At 26.7% G+C, this 23,049-nt stretch overlaps 1 protein-coding gene across 9 annotated transcripts in view; it reads left to right on the top strand.

Annotated features, from left to right (window-relative positions):
* The window catches only part of LOC124425670 (heterogeneous nuclear ribonucleoprotein K), a 127,863-nt gene that overhangs the window by 79,098 nt on the left and 25,716 nt on the right, over window positions 1–23,049 (top strand). For all 9 annotated transcript variants that reach the window (XM_046966323.1, XM_046966318.1, XM_046966320.1 and 6 more), the window contains 2 exons: window positions 5,279–5,351; window positions 5,682–5,792. In XM_046966323.1, coding sequence (XP_046822279.1) covers window positions 5,279–5,351; window positions 5,682–5,792 — 184 coding nt within the window. The remainder of the gene's footprint in view (window positions 1–5,278; window positions 5,352–5,681; window positions 5,793–23,049) is intronic.

The raw sequence follows: 23,049 nt of genomic DNA, 5'->3' as shown, positions 1-23,049 counted from the left end.
TTCATTTTTTTTCTTTGTTCTTTTTTTTTCTTTTCTTGTAATCCACGACAAGAATATAGTAAAGGAGGAAAGAACAATTATTGCAGATGCGCTATGATTCGTTAATACAACGAAAAAATAATATATATCTCTCTCTTCCTCTCTCTTATAATCTTTTTTCTCTTGATCCTTACCTGTTCTATTTTCTTTTTCTTTTTTTTTTTATCAAACGCAGCACTGTTATAATAAAGAGAACGAATGGACAGTCGGACGGTGAACACGCAATGATGGACGTGAAACGTGTTGACTATGTATGGTCGATGCTTTTGAAAAGCTTTGAAAAGCTTCGATCAATAGATACGGTATGCTTCCGAGAGGTACAATCTTTAGTTATTGCGAGTACGAAAATTGGTGAACGTATGTTCGTTTTTCTACACTTTTCTCTTCACTCCTCTCTCTCTTTCTCTCTTTTTTAACGAAGAATGAATCCCGAATCTTTTCTTTTCTTCTTTTTCAACATGGAAGCAAAAACAGAGTTACCAACAGAAACTCTCTCTCTCTCTCTCTCTCTCTCGCTTTCTCTCTTTCTATCTACTTATTCTATCTACTTATCTATTATTTTATCTATCTATCTATCTATCTATCTATCTATCTATCTATCTATCTATCTATCTATCTGTCTGTATCTATCTATATCTCTATCTCTCTCCATCGTACGTGATCACTTAACAAGCTTCCTCTCTTTATCTGCTTTAGGATTTGGCCTACTAACGGCATTAGTATGCAAAGTTTACATATTCGTTGCAAAGATCAGATTGATATCAAACACACGCATACCACTATCACGTTAATTTCATTTGGAAGAAACTCAAACTCGTATATATCCAAATTTCCGTTATATATGTATACATACATACACACACATATACACACACACGTATATAACTGTTTCAATGTATACACGGAATTATTTCTGTAAGTAGTAAAAATGCAAATAAAAGAAAAGAAAATGTTTCAAAGGAATGTGTATATGGTATAAATAAGAGAAAAATTGTTATTAATTTTTTGATAATTATTTTACTTAACGATGATATTGGATAGTTTTGTGAATGTTACGTTAAAATGCTATTTTAATTTAATGCTATTTTAATGCTATTTTATATTCTTCGTTTAATATATGTTCATATAATTGATATGTTTACAAAACACTATCCACACGTATGTATATTTAGCATGAACCATAGTTATTAAGCTTGTACTTTAAAGTTCCACTGACATTTTATCGGTTCTATGTGTCTTACATTATTAAAAATAGCAGTTATACATTTTGTATAACAATGTGACAGTTCAATTTTTTTCCTGTTTTTTCTTTTTTCATTTTTTTCCGTCTAGAAGCATATAAAGTCTGTTCATGCGGTGTATATCGCGTCAAATTTGAAACTTAATAACTCAACAATGGCGTATGCAAAATACATGTGTAGAATGGTGTTTTTATAATGGCTCGATGTCTACTACAAAAATATATAATAAACAATGTAGAATTCTATTTAAGAATTAAAAAAGGACCTTCATAGGATGCTAGAAAGACATTGCAAAATCTAATAATTACCACTATGGTGTGAATTCCTTGACACCTTACAATATTCTTCTGAAACATTTTCTTGTATTTTTAATACTTAGGGAAATAATTGTGTTTATACATTTAAACTGGATACACTATATGTGAATCTATATATATTAAACAAGGCGGGTCCAAAGTTCGTAAGTGATTTTAAAAATCGATTACTCTTCTTCGAGACTTCTTAGGCTATATATATTTATATATATATATATATATATATATATATATATATATATATGTATTTTCTTTTTTGTAATCATTAATTTATAAAATTAACACTATAATCTTTAAGACTAGGTTTTAGATAAAATAAACTTCCCCCAGCTTGTAGTTCTACAGCATGAAAAAAAATTAACCTATAAAAGTGGTTGATTTTTAATATTGTCGAAAAGTGTAAATAATATTTTTAATATTGTCTAAGAGTTTCTGACGCGCTTTGAAACTTTTGACCTACCCTGTAATATACAAATGTGTATGTGTATGTGTATATATAAAACATATTATCGATGTCGGATAAAATTTTATGATAAACGTATTGTTCGTAATGGACAATGATATATATATATATATATATATATATATATATATATATATATATATAAAATTTATTATAATAGAAAAAATTAAAATATTTTGTTTATTTTATTTGTTCATATTAATTTTAAAATATAAATTAATTTCTGCTATTATAATAATTATTCGAAATTATTGAGTAAATGTCGTAAGTGACAAACAAGATCTTTCGTTACTCTGTCGCTAATATGTCAAATTAATTCACCAAATATTTCGTTTCCAACAAATAGAACTTCAAGTGTGGTTGTGTTCCTCCAATGTAGATGCGTTCCTAAAAACTCGAAGTAGCATATAAATAAGTCCTTCTTGGTTTAAGAATTTCCATAAAATTCAAATTGGTTTTTGACTCCGTTCGCGCGAAATTCCGAACAAGGTCAACACGCATTTGTTTTAAAGAGAAAAAAATAATTTTTATTTTTAGAAATATAATTTTATAAGAAGATTATGTCCGAACAAAAATTTAAAAAAAGGAAAAGAAAAAATTGATTATTTCCTTGTCCCCATAAAGAAAAAAAAATTATCCATTTGGTGATGGTAGTTTATGTTTACGTTTGGCACCAATTAACATTGGCGTTAAGAGCACACGCTGTAAACAACAAACAAACATAAATGACGAAGCAGAAGAAAGAAGTAATAATAATAATAATAATAATAATAATAATAATAATAATAATAATAATAATAATAATAATAATAATAATAAAAATTATAATAATAGTAATAATAATAGCAATAGTATTAATAATAAGAAATAGAATGAAAAAACTAGATTAACCAAATAGAATAAATGAATGTGTACCAGTTCGATTATATGTAATCATGTGATTAACATTATATATATATATATATATATATATATATATATATATATTTATATAATAAAATATATATGTATGATATGTGTATATGTAAATAAAAATTTTTTAACAAGAACTATGAAATAACAACGAATTGGTTTTCGTTCGATATAGATAGTACATGTTATAAGATCAGATTAGCGATATTTATCTAATCTGTTAACACAGCCTGTGTTTACTAGTAGAGCTGGTTCTAGAAACTAATATGGTTCGTAGTGATAATGGAAATCATTTGAATGCTATGAGTGTTTTCAAATGATGAATATTCCTATATCTATTTCATTCACATTCAATGATTATAGCCAATTTATTGGAATATCAATGAAGATTGAAAATAGTTTCGGTTCTATAAATATCATCAATATTTATTTTTCTTGTACCATGTCGAACGAAAATCATTATCTTCGTTATTTCGTATTTCTTCATATTATATTTTATTTTTCTTTTTTTTTCTTTTTTTATTTATTTATTTTCTATTTATTTATTTATTTTTTTTTATAAATCATTTTTCAAGCTTATGTTTCTTATATAACAGTTTTTTTCTTTATCCTCATACTTGTAAAATATGAAGGGAAAGGGGAAGTGAGGACACCATTCATCTTCTTATATAGAGAGTGCAAACGTGATAAAACTTTGGTAATGTGTCTCTCATATGTGGAAAAAAAAGAAAAAAGAAAGAAAATTATTTGAGTACAAAAATGCTTAATTTTAGATTTATAAGAACTTCAAATATGATCTTAACGTACTCCATCAGTAAGGTTGTATTTATTTTATTTATTGGAATTAAATACAAATAACTATTGTGTAATTAAATTATATTCGAATATAAATTATCGTGTCTGTTAAATATAAGATTTTAAAAATTATAATTGTAATTAATTATTATTGATTATGAATTGTATTATAATTAAGTAATAATTATTGGATTGTCCGGAAACCCAATATATTACTTTAAATCAGAATTCAATAGATGTTTCGAAAATTAAGAAAATGTCAACGAAGTATATCGTCATATCAGCATATAAACATACAGTACAATTAATTTGTAAGATCATAATAAAACGTCTTACAATTCAAAAATTAAATATTTCCTTTGTGGATTCATATTGATGAAACTTAATTTTTTTTTCTTTTACTACATATAAGGAATCCATTATTAAAATTTCATCCCGTAGTTTCGTTGCATTCTATATGTGTATATATCATACATGTATTGTACTCGTATCATGATCTTCGATATATATTGTCTTCTAACACGATATCATCAGATTAATAATAATCTCAACTTGCCAAAGAATGATGAATATATCATTAAACCGAAGTTGATCAAACAAAAGAAAAAGGAAAAAGACACTTCACCTTATTAACAATATGCATGTGGTACGATAATGGGGAAAAAAGGAAAAAAATGTAGTCGTTTAAGTGTCCTGCATTCGATTATAAATCTCGAACGAAAAATAAAAAAGATCGAATGGAATTAGAACTATAGAAATAATTATGCTATTAACAATTTGCAAATAACTTATGATATATGTGAGCACCAATCGAATAATTTGTATTTTTATTCAGCTTTAATTTTTTTCTTCTTGTTTTCAACAACAGAAAACTATTTTCTTTGTATTTAAAGGGTTACGCAGCTACGAGGTTAACTCAGCTAAATTTCCCTTGCACAGTTTATTCTTTTTCCTTTTTATTTTATTCTATTTTTTTACTTTTATTCTATTATAATTAAATTTACTCCTACGTTCTCTCTCTTTCTCTCTCTCTTTCTCTCTCTCTCTTTCTCTCTCTCTCTCTTTCTCTCCTTCTCTCTCTTCTTTATCTATCTCTTTCTTTATCTTCCTTCTTTGCGAGATAATTGGAAAAATAATAAAGCAAAGATAACCATAAAGAGAACGATAAGAAAATGTCATTCTTATTATTATCTTTATATTATTTTATAATTCGTAATATTAAAGATCTCTTTCGATAAAAAAAAAATTCCTATATTTTTAATATTTTAAGTTAAAAAATGTCAATTTTATGTTTACATTTTTGTTGTTATACTTGTTTTTTTCGTCTTTTTTTCCAGGGAATTGAATTAATAGGACGATTGTGAGAAATGTTTGAGGATATTTGAAAAGTTTCATAGAAAGGCTCAGTACAAGTTGTTTTAGATATTATTTTAGAAAATATGTGTTGTAAACGAAAATGGAAGAAATAGATGTGAAAATAATTCTCTTTTTTTTCTGGTTTCTTTTGATTTTAGAGTTTTGACTATCAGTTCCGATCTGACAACAGTTCTTCAAGTCCTCAACGAGGTCGTACCTAATCTTGAAGAGGTTAGTATAATCCGTAATTTTCTTTTTATTTATTTATTTATTTATTTTTTGTTTATATCACAATCAATTTAAGTCGATAAATTAAACGAAAATTTGATAAAACAATTTTTTTTTCTATTATATACTTAATTTTTACCCTTGTATATTTTTTTTTGTTTATTTTAATTACTTTTTGTTTTGTTTTATTTTTTCTTTTTATATTTTTGTGAATTTCAATCGATGCAAATGAAAATTTGGTACAATTATTTATTTTATTTTTAACATAATTTTAAATTAAAAAATCGTCAACAAACTAACTAATTTATTTTATTTACTTTACTTTTTGTTCAGAATGGTTCCCGACATGGAAGTGACGAAATTGATGTACGTATGCTGGTACATCAGAGTCAAGCTGGTTGTGTCATCGGTAAGGGAGGTTTAAAAATCAAAGAACTACGCGAGGTGAGTAATTTTTAAAATTAACAATAGATTTACTAGAGCTAGAATTGAGAACTTGAGAGACTTAAGAGTTTTTAACAACTTTTTTGTCCAGCTGTTTTTTAGAACAATTTCTGTTATTTTCATCAAATTCAATCTAGATTACGCTATTAAAACAGTAACAGTAATTGACAAGTATGTTTATTTTATTATAAGTAAACATAAATATAAACATAAATAATCTGTGAATAAGTTAACTACGTATATGTAGTTAGATGTATGAGCATTTACTTAAAAATACAGACATTTTTTTAAGTAATCAAATATTATATTTGCTTTTTTTATTTTTTAAATTATTTAATTTTATATTATATTTCATAGGGGGAAAAAATGATTTAGAATTTAATTCTTTAAAAATATGAATTGAACCACTTTTATATATTGATTCTATAAAAAAAGACATGATTGATTAGACAGAAAAAATTACTTTCCGAATCCGTCTAACAGCATTTATTATATTATATATGTCAATTTTGAAGGGAATAAAATAATTTCCTTTTTCTTTTATTACACTCGGAAGGAAAAAGTTTAGAATTTAGTTCCTGAAAAGTATAAATTAAATCTTTTTAATGTAATAATTGTAAGCAAAAAAACAAGTCTATTATAAAAATGTAGTAAATTGTATATATCGAATAAGTAGAAAACAAAATTCGGTCTTAAAGTACATATTAAACAAAATTCAGTATTTAGTTTTGGAAAATATATATTGAATCATTTTCATACATTATAATTGTATTAAAATAAACGAATGAAAGAGTATTGCTTAAGTTGTCCGGTATAAAAGCGTAGTGAATTATAGGTATCGAACAAGAAGAAAACAAAATAGGATCGTAAAGAGAAGGTTGTAAATCTGACAGAAGCATTCCAAGGATGTGTTCTCGCGAAAATCGGTTGCCTATGCTCGTTCAAACGACGATGAAATATTCGACTTTAGTGGCTTCTTACACGGATATTCTCGACCTTCCTCCTTTTCCTCCTCCTTCTCTTCCTCCTCCTCCTCTTCTTCCTCCTTCTCTTCTTCCTCCCTTGCTCTTTACTCTGCTGAGGTTCTTCGCGTTGAGATTATCCAAGGATATTCTGAACTCCGAATGGTTTGCTTTAACTTCGAAAATACACTGTGGAGAATCAGAAAACTTTCAAAGCTCGCTATGTAGAAATCGCTGTTTCGATGGTATTAACGATACATTCATTACTTTAATCATGGGGCCGTTTAATGTCAATTACTTACTGTAATTAGAAATTTTTGAAAACTTTATATTTTATTTGTTAGAATTATTTTTCTTTCAAATAAATTTTTATATCTCGTTTATTTCTATTTTGATAACATTGATGTGTTAGAGTCATTACTTTGATCATAAATGTCGAATAAATTAATTAAATTAATAATTAGAAACTTTAGAATTTACAATTATTTTAGTATAAACTTTTCTAATTATTATTATTATTATCATTTTATTATTTCGTTAAATCATATTTCATGTAAACATAAACAATGCATGAATTCGTGAATAACATTTAATTAATTTTGTAGAATTTAATTATGAGAATAAGAATTAGAAAAAAATCGAAAAAATGAAAAAAAAATAGTTTGTAGAAGATAGAAGTATCGATTGTTTGAAAAATCTTTGCGAAAATCTTTTCTTCATCTTTTACCTTCTTGGCTCTTTTTTCTTTTTCATATTAATACTACGTACGTCTCACGTCCCTTCGAAGAAATACAGAATCACGCTGAAGACTATACTTGAGCACGTTTTCTTACTTAAAGTTGTCCGATACCCCGACGTCTGACAGAAGCAAATTTCTGTCTCGCGATGTTCCATCCGCTGCGATGAGAATAAAAGCACCTTTTTATGAAAGAAACACGAAAACCAAAGTGTTTTCGTCTTTACATTAACTCCATTGTTGTTCTTTTGTGTGTGTGTGTGTGTGTGTGTGTGGGCACTAATAAACTCTAGAGAAATGTTTAAATTCTTATATTTCTTTTCAATCCATAATTATTCATTATTATTGATCATATTATTATAAATATATTATTAATATCTTATAGTATCTGTAGAATATAATACATATATGTATATGTGTGTATATATATACATATATATGTTTATATATAATTATTTATACTGTGCTATATTTATATGTATGTATAGTATATTAATTTTTAATATTTGCTATATCAAATATTATTTAATTATTTAATTTATTTTAAAAATTATTTTAATATTTTTTAATATGATATATGTAATAATAATTATTATTTATACTGTACTATATTTATGATTATAGTTTTATGTATGTATAGTCCATAATTTTTTGATATTTGCTATATCAAAAATTATTTTGTTTAATTCATTTTAAAAATTATTTTAATATTTTCTTATTTTAATATATACAAATATTAATTTACTTATATACTACAGATACTATATATAATAATAGCTATATATACATAAAAATTTTATTAAAAAAATTGTATATTAAATTATATTATATGAAAATTGGGGATTTATAAAATTAAAAATTAAATATTTTAAAGATTAAATATTTTATCAAAGGATGATTTTTTTAATTTTCCTTATATTTCAATGCAAAAAAAAATATCGAATTGATAAATTTGATAATCTTTCATAGATTATAAATAATTTGTAACAATAGTGAACAAAGAGTATTAGTAGACTTTAATTAGCAATTTTATGACTATGTCATAAGCAAGTATTACAGGTATATAAGTATTGTGTGTGTGTGTGTACAGGGATATTGTATGACGATGACATAGGATGGTTTTCGAAAGACGATCACACGACATACCGCCAAGGGGTGTCTGGCTTGTTCTGAAATATGCAACGTGGCCAAGTGGCTCGTTACGTTTTCACGTTTTAAGAGAGACAAAACTGAACGTAGAGAACCCGAGCACCCTTTTGTATCTCGACTATGAGTTTTTTTAGATTTGAATAGAATGTTTCACATATTTTTGTCTTGTATTACCTTTTTTCTTACCCATTCTTTTTTGTTAATTTATTTTATTCAGAATGTCTAATAGAATTTTTGTTGAAGGACGCCATATTGTGTCAGATTTAAACAATTAGTGTTTACTCGTTAAAATTAAATATTTGTCTTTAAATAAGTTATTGAGATATTTTGTATTAGTTCTTTTATTTTGTTCGGCCATTTTTTTTTAAGTTATTTTATTCAGAATAAGTAAAAGAAGTTTTTGAAGAACACTATTATGTCGCCAATCACTAATTGATCAACATTGACTATGTTGACCAATTAGTGATTAATCGTTAAAATAAAATATTTGTCTTTAAATATATTATTAAGATTTTTTCTTCTTTCTTCTTTTCTTTTTTTCTTTTTTAATTTATTTTATTCAGAATTTGTAACAGAAATTTTTCGAAGGACACTATTACATTGTCATATTGTGTCTGATTACGTAGATCGATTATTGCTTAGTCATTAAAATTAAATATTTATTTGTAAGTAAATTATTGAGATTTTTTCTCTATTTTTATTTTTTTTTATTTATTTTCAATACTTTATTTTATTAAGAATTTTTTTATTAAAAAAATAAAAGAGCCACCATATTGTTGATCTATTTTTTAGAATTCAACATTGTCTCGAAAAAAAATTATTCATATAATAAAGTTTCAATGAACATTAAGAATTGATCAATTAAATAACAACAAATAATAATAAAAATTTATGTGTTATTTTCGGAAATATTTTGCGAGTAACATCATTATTATCGACTGTCTTTGTTAAATGAGATCTTTTCAAAGATATAGTCTTAAATTTGATGACAGAGTGAAAGAGAAAAGCATAGAAAAAGAAAAAGAAGATTGAAAATTGTAACAAGAAAATGCCAGAGCTGAATATAGGTAGTAGAGCTGTAAAAGAACGGAAAAGAAGTTTTGGCCAATTGTTTTTTTTTATTGTACTTCGTATTTTCCTTCTCTCTCTCTCTCTCTCTCTCTCTCTCTCTCTCTCTCTCTCTCTCTCTATTTCTTTCTCTTTCTCTTTCTCTTTTTTTCTTTCTTTTATTCTTCTTATCTCTTTCTTTTCATAAAAAGATAAAAGGCAACACTGCCATTCGGTGATGTCACCGACTTTCGATTTATTTCAAGTTATCGATTCCTTGTTATATCGAAACACATGTATATATGTGTATGTGTGTGTGTGTATTTCAAGTTAGTTGTATATTCTCTCTCTCTCTCTCTCTCTCTCTCTTTCCTTCGTTTTTTCTTTCAAAAGAATTTACGTAGATATAACCAAGTGATACCATCTATTGAATACCAACTATCGATTACTCATATATTTTTCAAGGAATTTCATCTTTAATATTACTAACGTGTGTTCACTTATTCATGTTGTATTTTTAATTATTATTGATACCTCTTTATTCCTTAAATACACTTACATATATAGGAGATACAAAAAATACAACCACATGTCTATTATATACATACATACATACATACATGCATATATATATATACACACACACACATATATATTATTTAAAAACATATACTTAAAGTAATTTAGTAAACAGTAATTGATCAATGTAGTCAGATACAATATGGTGTTGTAATAACTTCCTTCGAAAAACTTCTATTACAAATTCTTAATAAAATATACATATATATACATATATATATATATATATATATATATATATATGTATATATATATGTATATATATATAAATATGTATATATATAAATATAAATATCTATAATATATGTAAATATATTATAGGAGAAATTACGTATAGGAAAATTAATTCGAAAATGTTGACTCGTTCGTAATTTATGCGAAAAATGATTTGTGATGAACTCGAGCCAAGAATAAAGGGAGATGGAGATAGAACTGTCATCGTGTCTAATTAACTTCTTGAATAGAAACTATCAGTGTGTTTGGCTAGTGGCCCACGAATGGCCACGACTCGGCTGTCACACTTTACTATCCGTGCATTTAATTCTAGCAGGAAAGCTAATTAAGATAGTACTTACGAGTCTTGTAACCCATCGAGACAGGTCTCCTGTTAGATCCTTCGAGATTACTATCATACTTGGTACGTGCAATTTTCGACTTGCATAAAGTGAAACTCGAGTATTCCGAGTCTTAATATATCTTTTCTCTTTTTTCTTTATTTTTATTTTCTCGTTTTAATCAATCTACATACGTGTATATGCACATACCTTATTTTATTTCTAACAAATAAATATAAAAGAAAATTATTATTAAGTATAATAAATAATAATTAAGTACAATAATAATAATTTACATAAAAAGATTGTATATATTATTAAATAATAATAAATATATATATAAAAATAATTATTAAAACATTGTAAAAAAAATGATAATAATAAAAATATAAAATTGAAAGATCGCCTGTGCAATATAAAAAGAAATCAGTAAAAATAATAGAATAATTTAGAATTACCTTGTTAGATATGTGATGATAGTTAAGTTAATGCGTAGTGATTCGAAGTAATCGAAGATATTTAAGTTTAGAATCTCAGAAAAGTTAACAAATTTTCAATATCAATTTTCAAGTATCTACATTATCGTAAGAATTCATATGTATCGTAATTAATATTAATTTAATATATTTTATTAATTTTAAATTACTGATATTAATAACATATTTATGATTTACTAATTTTTTAAATATTTTTTGTTAATATCAAATTAATATTAAATTATTTTTAATATTAATATTAATATTAATATTAATATTAATATTAATAAAAAATATTATCATCGTTAAAGCATCATTACAGTGCTTGATATAAAAAAATTTTTGTATAGATTGCATACATGATTACGTACATAGAAGTTATATTGCTGTACTATGATGCATGCTGTAATATAGTATAGTACATTACAGTACAATGCAGTGTAATATATTAATGATAAAACAATACAGATAGAACAATAGTACGATGCAATACAGTGTAATATATTACAGCGGTATAATAGCACAATATTACAGTATACTCAATAAATTAATACAGTAATTTAGTCTATACAATGACTTAATTCAGTATATACAATAAATTAATCTGCATTCATGATCGGTTATAATGCTGTACTATGACGTATGCGGTAATATAGTAGAATACATTTACAGTACAATGCAGTGTAATGCAGTATAATACATTACAATGATAAAATAGTACAGTAATACAGTAGTACAGTGCAGTGCAGTGTGATACAATAAAGGGCATTGCAATAATATAGCAATACAATAATATAATAGTACAGTATATTGTATTATAACATAATACATTAATCAGAATATATTCAAATGAACTTTTTTCTTTTTTTTTTAACTTATAGAATAAATATCGTTAAATTTTAGAATTTAATTTTTAATACAAAAACAAACATAAGGTTTTTTCCTTTCTTTTTCTTTTTATTAAAATTAAAATCAAGTAATGAATGTGTATTTAAATGGGATTGATTAATTACATAAATAACTTCATTTTGACATCGTTGGTATCGATCCGTTTCATTTATCGGAAACGTTTATTCAAAGGTTGGGCTTTGCGGCGGTCTCTCGGCAATATTCAAACAGAAGGTCGGTGATTAACCGTATGCGTGAGAGTCGAGATCAGTCATGCGTCAAGTTCATCAGGAAAGCACGTTTCCGCGATGTCACTGTCAGAGGATCCAAGCTTTAGCATAGTATTCAGTGTTAGCATTCGGCTTCGACCTAACTGGACTTTGTTGTCCAAAGTATTACCGTTACGAACGTTCGACCTTTCTATTCAATCAATATTGTTATTTTCTCTTTTAATTTCTATACTAACTAATTAATAACATCATAGTATTAAATTTATTTTGAAAAGCAATAGGAAATATTAAGCAAATCTGATATATTCAAAGTAATTATTACGTTTTTAATTTTAATAAATTATTGGATATGATTTAAAATTATATTTAAAGTTATTTAATATATTTCTATGAAAGTAATCTTATATATCATATTTTTTCCTTTTTTTTTATTATAATTTTTATTATCTAATTATAGTTACAATAATTATAATATTTTATATTATATTTTATTAATTATAATATAGTATTAATATATAATCATAATATTTTTTTTAATATAATTTTTATTATATTAATCATCGAGCAATAATAAAAATGAGATCGATTGTTTTTCATAGAAAATTATATTTATAAAAAAATTCGATTCGCTTTTAATAATTAAAAAAAAAAAATTATTTATATTCAGATCATTCGTACTTTATTTATTTTTTATTTTGTATATTTGTGTCTTCTCGTAGTGTTCAATTTTCTTTTTTGAATATTTCCTATTTCGTATGACGAAAACACATGCGATTTTAGAGATTATAACATGATAAAACGCGACTGAAAACGTATTACCGAGGGTGAAGAGAATGAAAAAAAAAGAAAAGAAACGAACTCTTTCGACGAGGCTCGAAATTAATTCCAGGAAAGTATGTGGGGATAATTATATACACGCAATGTTTCAATGTTGTTGGTTCGAAAGAAATAAAAAAAGAAAAAGGAAGAAAGAAGAAAAAAGCTCGATCGAGTCAGATGATTGAGAAAGAAAACTTCTGGAAAAGATACATCTTTCTCGATCACCCTTCTACATATTTTATTTGCAATTTTTTTTTCTTTTTTTAATAAAATTTTTCGGAGAATATTTACATTCATTTGCATAATTTTCTTTTCTTTTTCTACCTTTTTATTTTTATATAAAACTCATTCATCAACGTCGTATAAATTTAAACATACAAACATAATAGTTAACATCAAGTTGATAATCATATGAAAAATGAAGAGGAAAAAAAAACATATATATATAAGGTAAAAGAGAATTTAGATAAATTTGCATGGACATAGAAATAAATTTTTTGAACATTGAGTCTAACTCAAAACTAATCTATATAGAAATTAATCTATCTAGGAATAGATCGAATTAAGATAGGAAGACGCGAAACTATAACGGATAACTGTCGTTAGAACGAAAAAAGTTTAGGACAGGGATGAGAAAAATGAGAGGAAGAGGAAAATGGGGTGAAGAGTGGGTTGGGAGAGTAGGACGTCTAATAAACAAGGATAGAAGCGAAAATAAATCTCTATTTTCGGATGGGAGTCGTCCGCGGTCGAACACGTCTCCGTCGCGATTCCGTCGGCATACCCGGTTACTACTGGCTAATTCTCCGCATATCGCGAATGGTCCGAGACACATGAACGGAATGGGTCGAGCCACAGATCAATATCGACGGGAACCGAGCTAAACAACGAACGTCCACTTCAACAACTCCTACCTTCCTCTTTACAGATATGTGTATATATATATATATATATATATATATATATATATATTATTTTTAATATTATTTTTAATAAAAAAAAATAAACAAAAATGATAACTAACAAATAAACAAATTAGAAGATAAAATTGTTACGAATAATTATTATTCGTAAGATTTGGAATTAATTGACGATAGGAAAGATCCGAAGGAAAAGAAATGAAATAAAATAATATATATATATATATATATATATATATATATATGTTTACACGTAAATTTGAAATTAATTGATTTTTATCCAAAGGAAAATTTTTTCCTTCGATCGTTTCGTTAATTAATTCAAAATCTTATGAATAATTATTGAAACGATTTTACTTTTTAATTTTTTTGTTTGATATTATTTTTATTTATTTTTTCTTTTTTTTTCCTTTGATCGTTTTGTCAATTAATTCCAAATCTTATAAATAATTTTCATGAAAGCAATTTTTTATTTTATTTTTTTTTTTAAATATATATTGTACATAGGTAGTTTTTATTTAATTTTTTTTTTTTTTGTTCTTTTTTGATAAGTATTATTTATTTTAGATCGGCAATTCAAAAAATTTTCCACGACTTCACATAATGGCTAATTGCTACGCCATTTCAATAACAACTCGTGATTTTTTTTATTTAAATTCTCTCTGAAACGTAACAGTTATTGAGATAGATAACTTCTACTTAACCGTCAATGCACGTAATGGCCGATCGCGTGGCTATTTTGATGGTACACTTGACACTTGATTTTTTTCTTTTTTTTTTTTTTTAATTCTTTTGAAAAAGCAACCACCATGTCACATTTCAAATTTCCTGCTGTTTTATAGAATTACTTATCAAATGCCATTTTGATGATAGACTCTCACATCATATTTTTTTTTTTTTTTATTTTAAATTCCTTTGGCAAAAAAAACAACGTTCATTTAGATCATCCATTTCCAATTTACCGCGTGACAAGTGATCAATAATTTATTGAATTTATTACAAATTTATAATATATGTTATGAATAAAAGAGCTGTTCTTTTTTTTCCTTTCCCTTTTTCTTTCTTTTTGTTTTTCTTCTCAAAATAAAAAACGAGCGAAAGGAAACTGAAAAAGATTGGAACGACGTCGAGTCGAAGGTCGATCGACCCTATTAGATTCCCTTTTTTTCCCTTTCTCCTACAGTTACCTTTGAACTTATATAACTTACAACCTTTCTCCATCGATCCACAAGTTCTTTTACCCTCATTCTCTCTCTCTCTCTCTCTCTCTCTCTCTCTCTCTCTCTCTCTTTCTCTCTTTCTCTCTTCTCTCTTTGCCTGAGAAACTTTTTAACGAAGATTTCGTTGAGTCTTCTCGACGGAGATGAACCTCATGAAGATTCTTCTTGCGTTGAGATGAGAAAAAGAAGAAAAAAGAAAAAAAGAAAGAAAGAAAGAAACAGGACACCACCGGTAGAACCGTTTAAATTACCGTTTTTAGACTTTCTTCCTTTTATTTTCCAAATGAACTTTGACTTCTACTACGAGGTTATTACTTTTAAATCATTTACACACGAGAAATATGATCCAATGAAGAAAAAAAAAAGCATGTAATATTTAAATTCGATTATATTACAAATATTTCCTAACTTACCAATTCAAGGAAAGAAAAAAAGTTACTAAAAAATCGTTGTAATATATTTTTTCTTTTTTTCAAATTTTCAATTATCACGAACTATGGTGTGCCAACTATGCTTCAGGATAAAAAATACAATGCATCAACTATGCTTCGAGGAAAAAAACTGTAGTGTATTAACTATGTATCCTTCGGGAGGGGAAAAAATTGTAGCGTGTCGATTATACTTTAGGGAAAATGAAATTATAGTCTGTCAACTATACTTTATGACAAAAACGTCCAAGTATAAGAAAACTATAAACATAAAAATGAAAGAAAGTTGTAATAAAAAGAAAGTTGCAAAATATCAATTAAAGTTCAATTATGACATTACAAGAAGATAAATAATTGAATAAGTATATAGTAATAGAAAGAAAAAAGTAAAAATATATTGATGAACAAAAGAATGGGGAAGGGATATTCAAAAGGCATGTACCCCTTCGATTTCCTTTCTCTCTCTCTCTCTCTCTCTCTCTCTCTCTCTCTCTCTCTCTCTCTCTCTCGTGTCTCTCTATACACGCGATAAAGTATTCAACAGCAGCAGCAATAACAATCAACAAGTCAACAGCAACAACATCAACAGCGACATGTGTTGCGTTACCGTTGCCGTTGCTGCTTCTGGTGCTGTTGGTGGTGGTGGTGCTGCTGCTGCTGCAGCAACGACGACGACGACAAACTCGACAAAGTTCGAATTCTACGACAGCACGCGATCTAAACAGGTGCTGCTGCTCGAAACTAAGGCAACGGACGTTTTCGAACAGCTGTCATGCCAGGTGTACGTCCAGAACCTTATCCTGTTCTTACCTTGCCTTACTTTACCTTACGTTTACATATTTCTCTCTCTTTTACTCTTACTCCTTGCTTATTTCTCTCTCTTTTACTCTTACTCCTTGCTTATTTCTCTCTGTTTTACTCTTACTCCTTGCTTATTTCTCTCTCTTTTACTCTTACTCCTTGCTTATTTCTCTCTCTCTCTCTCTCTCTCTCTCTCTCTCTCTCTCTCTCTCTCTCTCTCTCTCTCTCTCTCTATCTGCCTATCTCTCATTCTTTTTTTTAATTTTCATACAGAATCGAGTTTTCGTTCTCACCCACTTGACTTTTAGTTACCGTTTTATCTTATTTTATTTTATTACTTTTTCTTTCTTTCTTTTTTTGTTTCATTTTTGTTTTCGTTTTTGGTTTGGTTTTGTTTTTTCTTTCGCTCTCGAAGTTTCGCTTTTGACATTTCTTGTTTAACATTTGTATTACCTTCCATTGATCAGGTTTTAATTTGGATAATTTATTAAAAAAAGAAGAGGAGATGATCTACAGAATTTTTTTTACTTAGTTGAATTATAGTTTTATTGATTATCTGATTGATACAAGTTTTTAAATGATTTTAGGATAATAGAAATTGTTTTATTTGTTTATTTCTTTTTCTTGTATTAGTATAATACAAAATAATAATTGAATTTTTTTATATGAATAAAAATATAAATAATAGAATGTTTTATGTTATTGTAAGTATAAATAATACAACTTTTTTATTATATTATATATATAGATTTGTATATTATATATGTATATATTATATATAAAGTTTTATGCACATGTAAAATAATATATATATATATATATATATATATATATATATATATATATATATATTATATATAATTTCCTTTTTATTAATTTAGAACAAATAATATTGAAAGAAATTAGAACATTATTTTTGACTATAAATAATTAATGTCGAACAGATAATTGTAACGAGCAGGAAGATGAAAGTTCATTGAAAAATTGAAACACGTATAACGTAATATCAGTTTTCTTATTGAAAGGATTACATAATAATAATGCGTCGGGGGTAATTACAACGTTGAATAATGGAAAAGAGAAGATACCACCCCTTTTTGGTGTTGTTCCTTCTTCTCGACGACGCCAGCTCGAAAACAACAGCCGTGCCGCATTGAGTTTGCTTTACGTTTTCAATTTACTTAATCTCGTCTTGAAGTTTTAAGTAGTCAAGAAGTTTGCCTAGAAAGTGGAAAAGGAATGGTGGAAAACGGGTCAGAAATTTTTCTTTTTTTTTTTCAAGCTTTATTGATTCAAATTATTAACCGTTTCGATATATAAATCATATTATCTATTTTTATGATAATAAGATCGATACGTTGTTGATTCGGATAATTGACAGATCCGTCAAATATCAAATTAAATAATCTAATCAATATTTATTCTATTTTATCATTTTCAAGATTGAAAAATTTAAAAAAAGACGAAAAAGACCAGAGTACTCAAATTATATTAGCGGATTCAAATGAAATCAAATTAAAAATTTTAATTAATTTTTATTCATTTTATTATTTTCAAGATTAGAGAATATAAAAAAAGATCATAATATACAAATTGTTAATAGATTGAAATAATATACAAATTGTTAATAGACAGAAATCACAGATTGGAAATTTAAATTAATGTATTATTTTTTGTTATTATCAATAAGAAATTTACAAAAAAAGAAAAAGAAAAATATTGAAACATAGAAAATTTTTAAATCACGTTAATAAATAACTTTGATATAAGTAAATAATAATAGATTTAAAGTGAAGTGAAAAAGAAAAGATTCATACATACAAAATATTGAAAAAAAATATGTGACCTATCTAGAAAGAAAGAGAGGAGAGAGAGAGAAAGAGAGAGAGAGAAAGAGAAAGAAAGAGAGATCGTAAAAGTTTATTCAATGGACGTGTAGAATTGTCGTGTAAAATAAAAAAAGGTGGGAAACGAAGAAGAGTCGAATGGTTGGCAACTCATTCTCTCTCTCTCTCTCTCCCCCTCTCTCCCTCTCTCTCTCTCTCTCTCTCTTTTGCTTTTCCTCATCTTTTCTTTCTTTCTCTTTCTCTCTCTTTTTGGTCGTGGTGTCCGTGTTTGAATGAAGGTGGGTGGAGTTCTGATCGTGAGCGTAACGAAAGCAGGGGCGCATGACTCTCCTTCGAACCCTCCATCTTTTCAGTTCACCACCGTTTGTTCTCGTGTACACATCGTTTCGTCTTTTCTGTTACTTGATCACGTTTATTATCAAAGAAATTCTTTATGAGAATTATTATTTCTATCGTAGTATCTTTGACCATTCTTTTTCTTTTGTTTTTCTTTTTTCTTTTTTCCTCATTTTGTATAAGAAATAATTGGTTCGCCCTATAGAAGGATATCAAGAAGAACAAAACAAGTGAGTAATCAAATTTTTTTCGACTTTATTTTTCTTTTTTTACTTTTTAATACTTTGTTATATATATATATATATTTTTTTTTTTATTTCTTTTAGGTAAGATTTTTCTTTTTTAATGAAATTAAATATTTTGTGTGACAAAACGTTCAGGATTTTTTTCTTTTTTAAAACAAAAAATAGAGGAAAGTTTTAGTACAACTGGTTAACAAATGAGATTATTAATTAGCCATCATTTTTCTTTATTTTTGGAATCGATAATTGACTCATTATATCGATTGTTACGAAATTGAAATAGATTTCAAAACAAAAGATATTGCCACGTGATCTAGAAAAGTTGTTACAAAATATGAGATCAAAATATGAAGGAAAAAAAAGAGTGTTTAGTTTCTAAAGATCGATATTTTGAATTAACTATCATTTTTTAGAATCTTCCTTAAAAAGTGATTAGAAGATAAAATAAAATTAAAAGAAAAAAAACAGACAAAATACATAACATGTAATTAATAACATTCATTAACAGCTTCATATATATACTTTATTTTTTTCTTTTTTTATCAGAATTTTAAATTAGCCACCATTTTACTGTATCCGTACAATTGACGATCGACCACTCACAATATCAATATTCAGAATATAAATTAATAGAATTAAAACAATAAAAAGAATTATGTGTTACGTATTTGCAAAAAAAGTTTTTGAATGGGGAGAGAAAAAACATGAAAAATAAAACGAAACAAAGAGAAACATATTTTACGAAGATGGCGCACTGATCGAATGTTAACAGAGTAGTAGTCAGTTATGTATAGAAGAACCACCACGTGCTTTTCCCCTCTTTGTTTGCAAGAATTATAAGACGATGGCCGGTTCTTCTTCTCGTCTTCTTTTATTCATCTCTTTCACTTTTCTTTTTTCTGTTCATCTCTCTTTGTCTCTCTCTTTCTCTCTTTCTCTCTTTCTCTCTTTCTCTCTTTCTTTCTTTCATTCAATGAAAAGTTTCAATGTAAAATTAGGGCGACATCGATTGAAAGGTCTGCTGTATTGAGTAGCCCCTTTCGTTGCACCCCTTAAAAACTTTTTTTATCGTATCGTGTTTGTGTGTGTGTGTGTGTGTATCTTTTTGAGGCATACAAAGTTTCAAAAAAGAGAAAAACAGATTATAATGTCTTGACGAAACATTTCGAACGAAGTTTTAAAATTCAAAATTCTCTTGCATATACAAAAAAATTTGTCTTCTCTTTTTATCGTCTCTTATGTACATATCTCTGTTTCTTTCTAATACGTACCTAGATTTCAAGCAAGAGAAAGACGATTTATATGTCTCAGGAAAACATTTCAAATGAAGTTTTAAAATTCAAAACTCCGTTGCACAACCGACAAAATTTTTTTTCTCTTTTTATCATCTATTACACATATATCTCTATCTCTTTCTGATGTATTCATAGGTTTCAAGAAAGAAAAGGACACGTTATATATCTCTACGAAATATTTCGGGCGAAGTTTTAAAATTCAATGCTCCAAATCGAATTTAATTTTTTATTTTCTCATTTCTTATTTATTTATTTTTTCAAACTTGCTTTCTTTAAATATATTCTTTTCTTTTTTTTTTCTTTTATATATATATATATATATATATATATATATATATATATATATATATATTATATGAAAATCAATGTTCACCTATATATTTTCATATATATATATATTATATGAAAATCAATGTTCACCTATTTTTTCTTTTTTTATTATTATTAGTTTGAAAGAAGTCAGACATTTTTGTTTATTGAAGAAAAATAATAAATAAATGAGACCGATATACTCGATTTAGGGAATTTGAAAAGAACATGTCACGTTTCTCGAAAGAACGAATTGCCATTGGTAGATTCTCAGCACGTAATGGAAGATCGAACGAAAGCTATTAAACCAACACGTTTCGAATAGGAGCATGCAATGAAAGAAATTTATGTATGTATGTGTTTTAGGAGATGAGAAAGTTGTTATACTATTTTCTTTTTCTTTTTTTTTTCTGTAAAAAAATTTTCTATAAAAAATTTTCTCTATAAAAGAATTTTTTCTTTTTTATAGAGAAAAAAAAAAGTTCAAAGGATCAAAAGTTCCTAGTGGGATGAAAAGTTACCAGATAATTTTAAAAATAAATTATTCTTTTTCCAGATTTTTCAAGAAAAATTTTTTTCTTCTTTTTCTTTTTCTTTTTCTTTTGTTTTTTTTTAGATTGTATAAAAACGCAAACTTTATGCTTGTAAATAAAACCGTAGAAAATAAAAAATTAGCCTACAAAGTCACAAAAGAGGAAGTAATTTATTTATTAAGAAAAAAAATCACCCAAGAACTTTTAGCATACTCTTATAGAAAAAAAAGTATAAATAATTAAAAAAAAAGATTTGATAAAAAATATGATAAACCTCTCTCTCTCTCTCTCTCTCTCTCTCTCTCTCTCTATCTCTCTCTCTCTCTCTCTCTCTCTCTCTCTCTCTCTCCCTCCCTCTCTCCCTCTCTCCCTCTCTCTCTTCTCTCTCTCTCTCCCGCCTTTATTTTCTCTTCTATTCTTAAATTTTTAAATTTTACTTTTTACACGTAAAACCCTTTTAGATGAAGAATTAAAAATTTTAAATAATACTTCTTAAGGAACAACAAATTTTTCGCGTAAAAGAATCTCATAAGTTTTCGAATTCATTCGAATCGTATAATTTTCGAATTTATTCGAACAACGCACGCATGCTTTAGTAGTTAAAAAAAAAAAGAAATAGAGGGAGCGAGGAGAGGAGTGATTGGGGGTGGAGAAAGATACATATGCCTCTATGTGTATTTGCACACGTTTGCTAAGGAAAGTAGATGGAAGCTGCAAAAGTGGCTAAACCCAGATTCTCTTCTTTATCTCTCTCTCTCTCACACACACACACACACACACTCACTCTTTCCCTTTACCTATCTTTTTCTTTCTTTTTTCAATAAGATGAGCCGAGAAAATTCGATGTAGGCTAGCCCTTTAACCTTCCCTTTTATCAAAGATCCCTAGAATGTTATCACATCTCTCCTTTTAAGGCAAACACTTCGACAAATATACGTTTTTCTTCAGGACGATTTCTCTTTCCTTCCTTCCTTCCTTCCTTCCTTCCTTCCTTCCTTCCTTCCTTCCTTCCTTCCTTCCTTCCTTCCTTCCTTCCTTCCTTCCTTCCTTCCTTCCTTCCTTCCTTCCTTCCTTCCTTCCTTCCTTCCTTCCTTCCTTCCTTCCTTCCTTCCTTCCTTCCTTCCTTCCTTCCTTCCTTCCTTCCTTCCTTCCTTCCTTCCTTCCTTCCTTCCTTCCTTCCTTCCTTCTTCATTTTCACTTGATACAACCAACAAATAAGATCCTCTTCGAATCCTTCGTAGTATACTGGATCATTGATCGTCTCAATATTATCTTTTTTTTTATCTCGTACGTAGTTATTTTCGAAAATATTTATATTTCCATTGATTAATCATTGATAAGGGTTATGGACGTTGTAGAGAAATAAAAAAGTTTCTATACAATTTTAGAAATTCAATTATCCTTTTTTTTAGAAACTTTTTAAGCTGATTCTATATTGTTTTTCTTTGTTTTTTCTTTTCTATTGTTTTTTTGTCAGATTGCTAAACTACAATTTGAAATAAAAAAAAGAAATTAACCTAAATGATCTCGAACTAAAGTAATCAATTTTTTACAATCGAAGAACTTTTGACTTAATCTATATTAAAAAAAAGTCTTTGATAATGTTATAAATTTTTCATTTTCATTTACTTTTTCTTTTCTTTCTAAATAAAAGATTACTTAAGTAATATTTGATACAAAAAATTTTAATAAAAAAAACGATCTATGAATTTTTTACAAGTATCCCTTTTATATATACAATTTCTATTTTCATTTTTAATAGTCATATAAAATGTCCTTTGAAAATATATATATGTAAATTTTTCAACAAAAATTTATCATATTCTTTTTTCTTTATTTATTTTAAATAAAAAGAAGAAAAAAATAGTTATTTTGGTAAAACAAAT

The sequence above is a fragment of the Vespa crabro genome, chromosome 7, assembly GCF_910589235.1.
Source record: "Vespa crabro chromosome 7, iyVesCrab1.2, whole genome shotgun sequence".
Classification (NCBI taxonomy): domain Eukaryota; kingdom Metazoa; phylum Arthropoda; class Insecta; order Hymenoptera; family Vespidae; genus Vespa; species Vespa crabro.
Note: the sequence above shows the minus strand (reverse complement) of the source record. Positions and strands in the feature narration are given on the sequence as shown.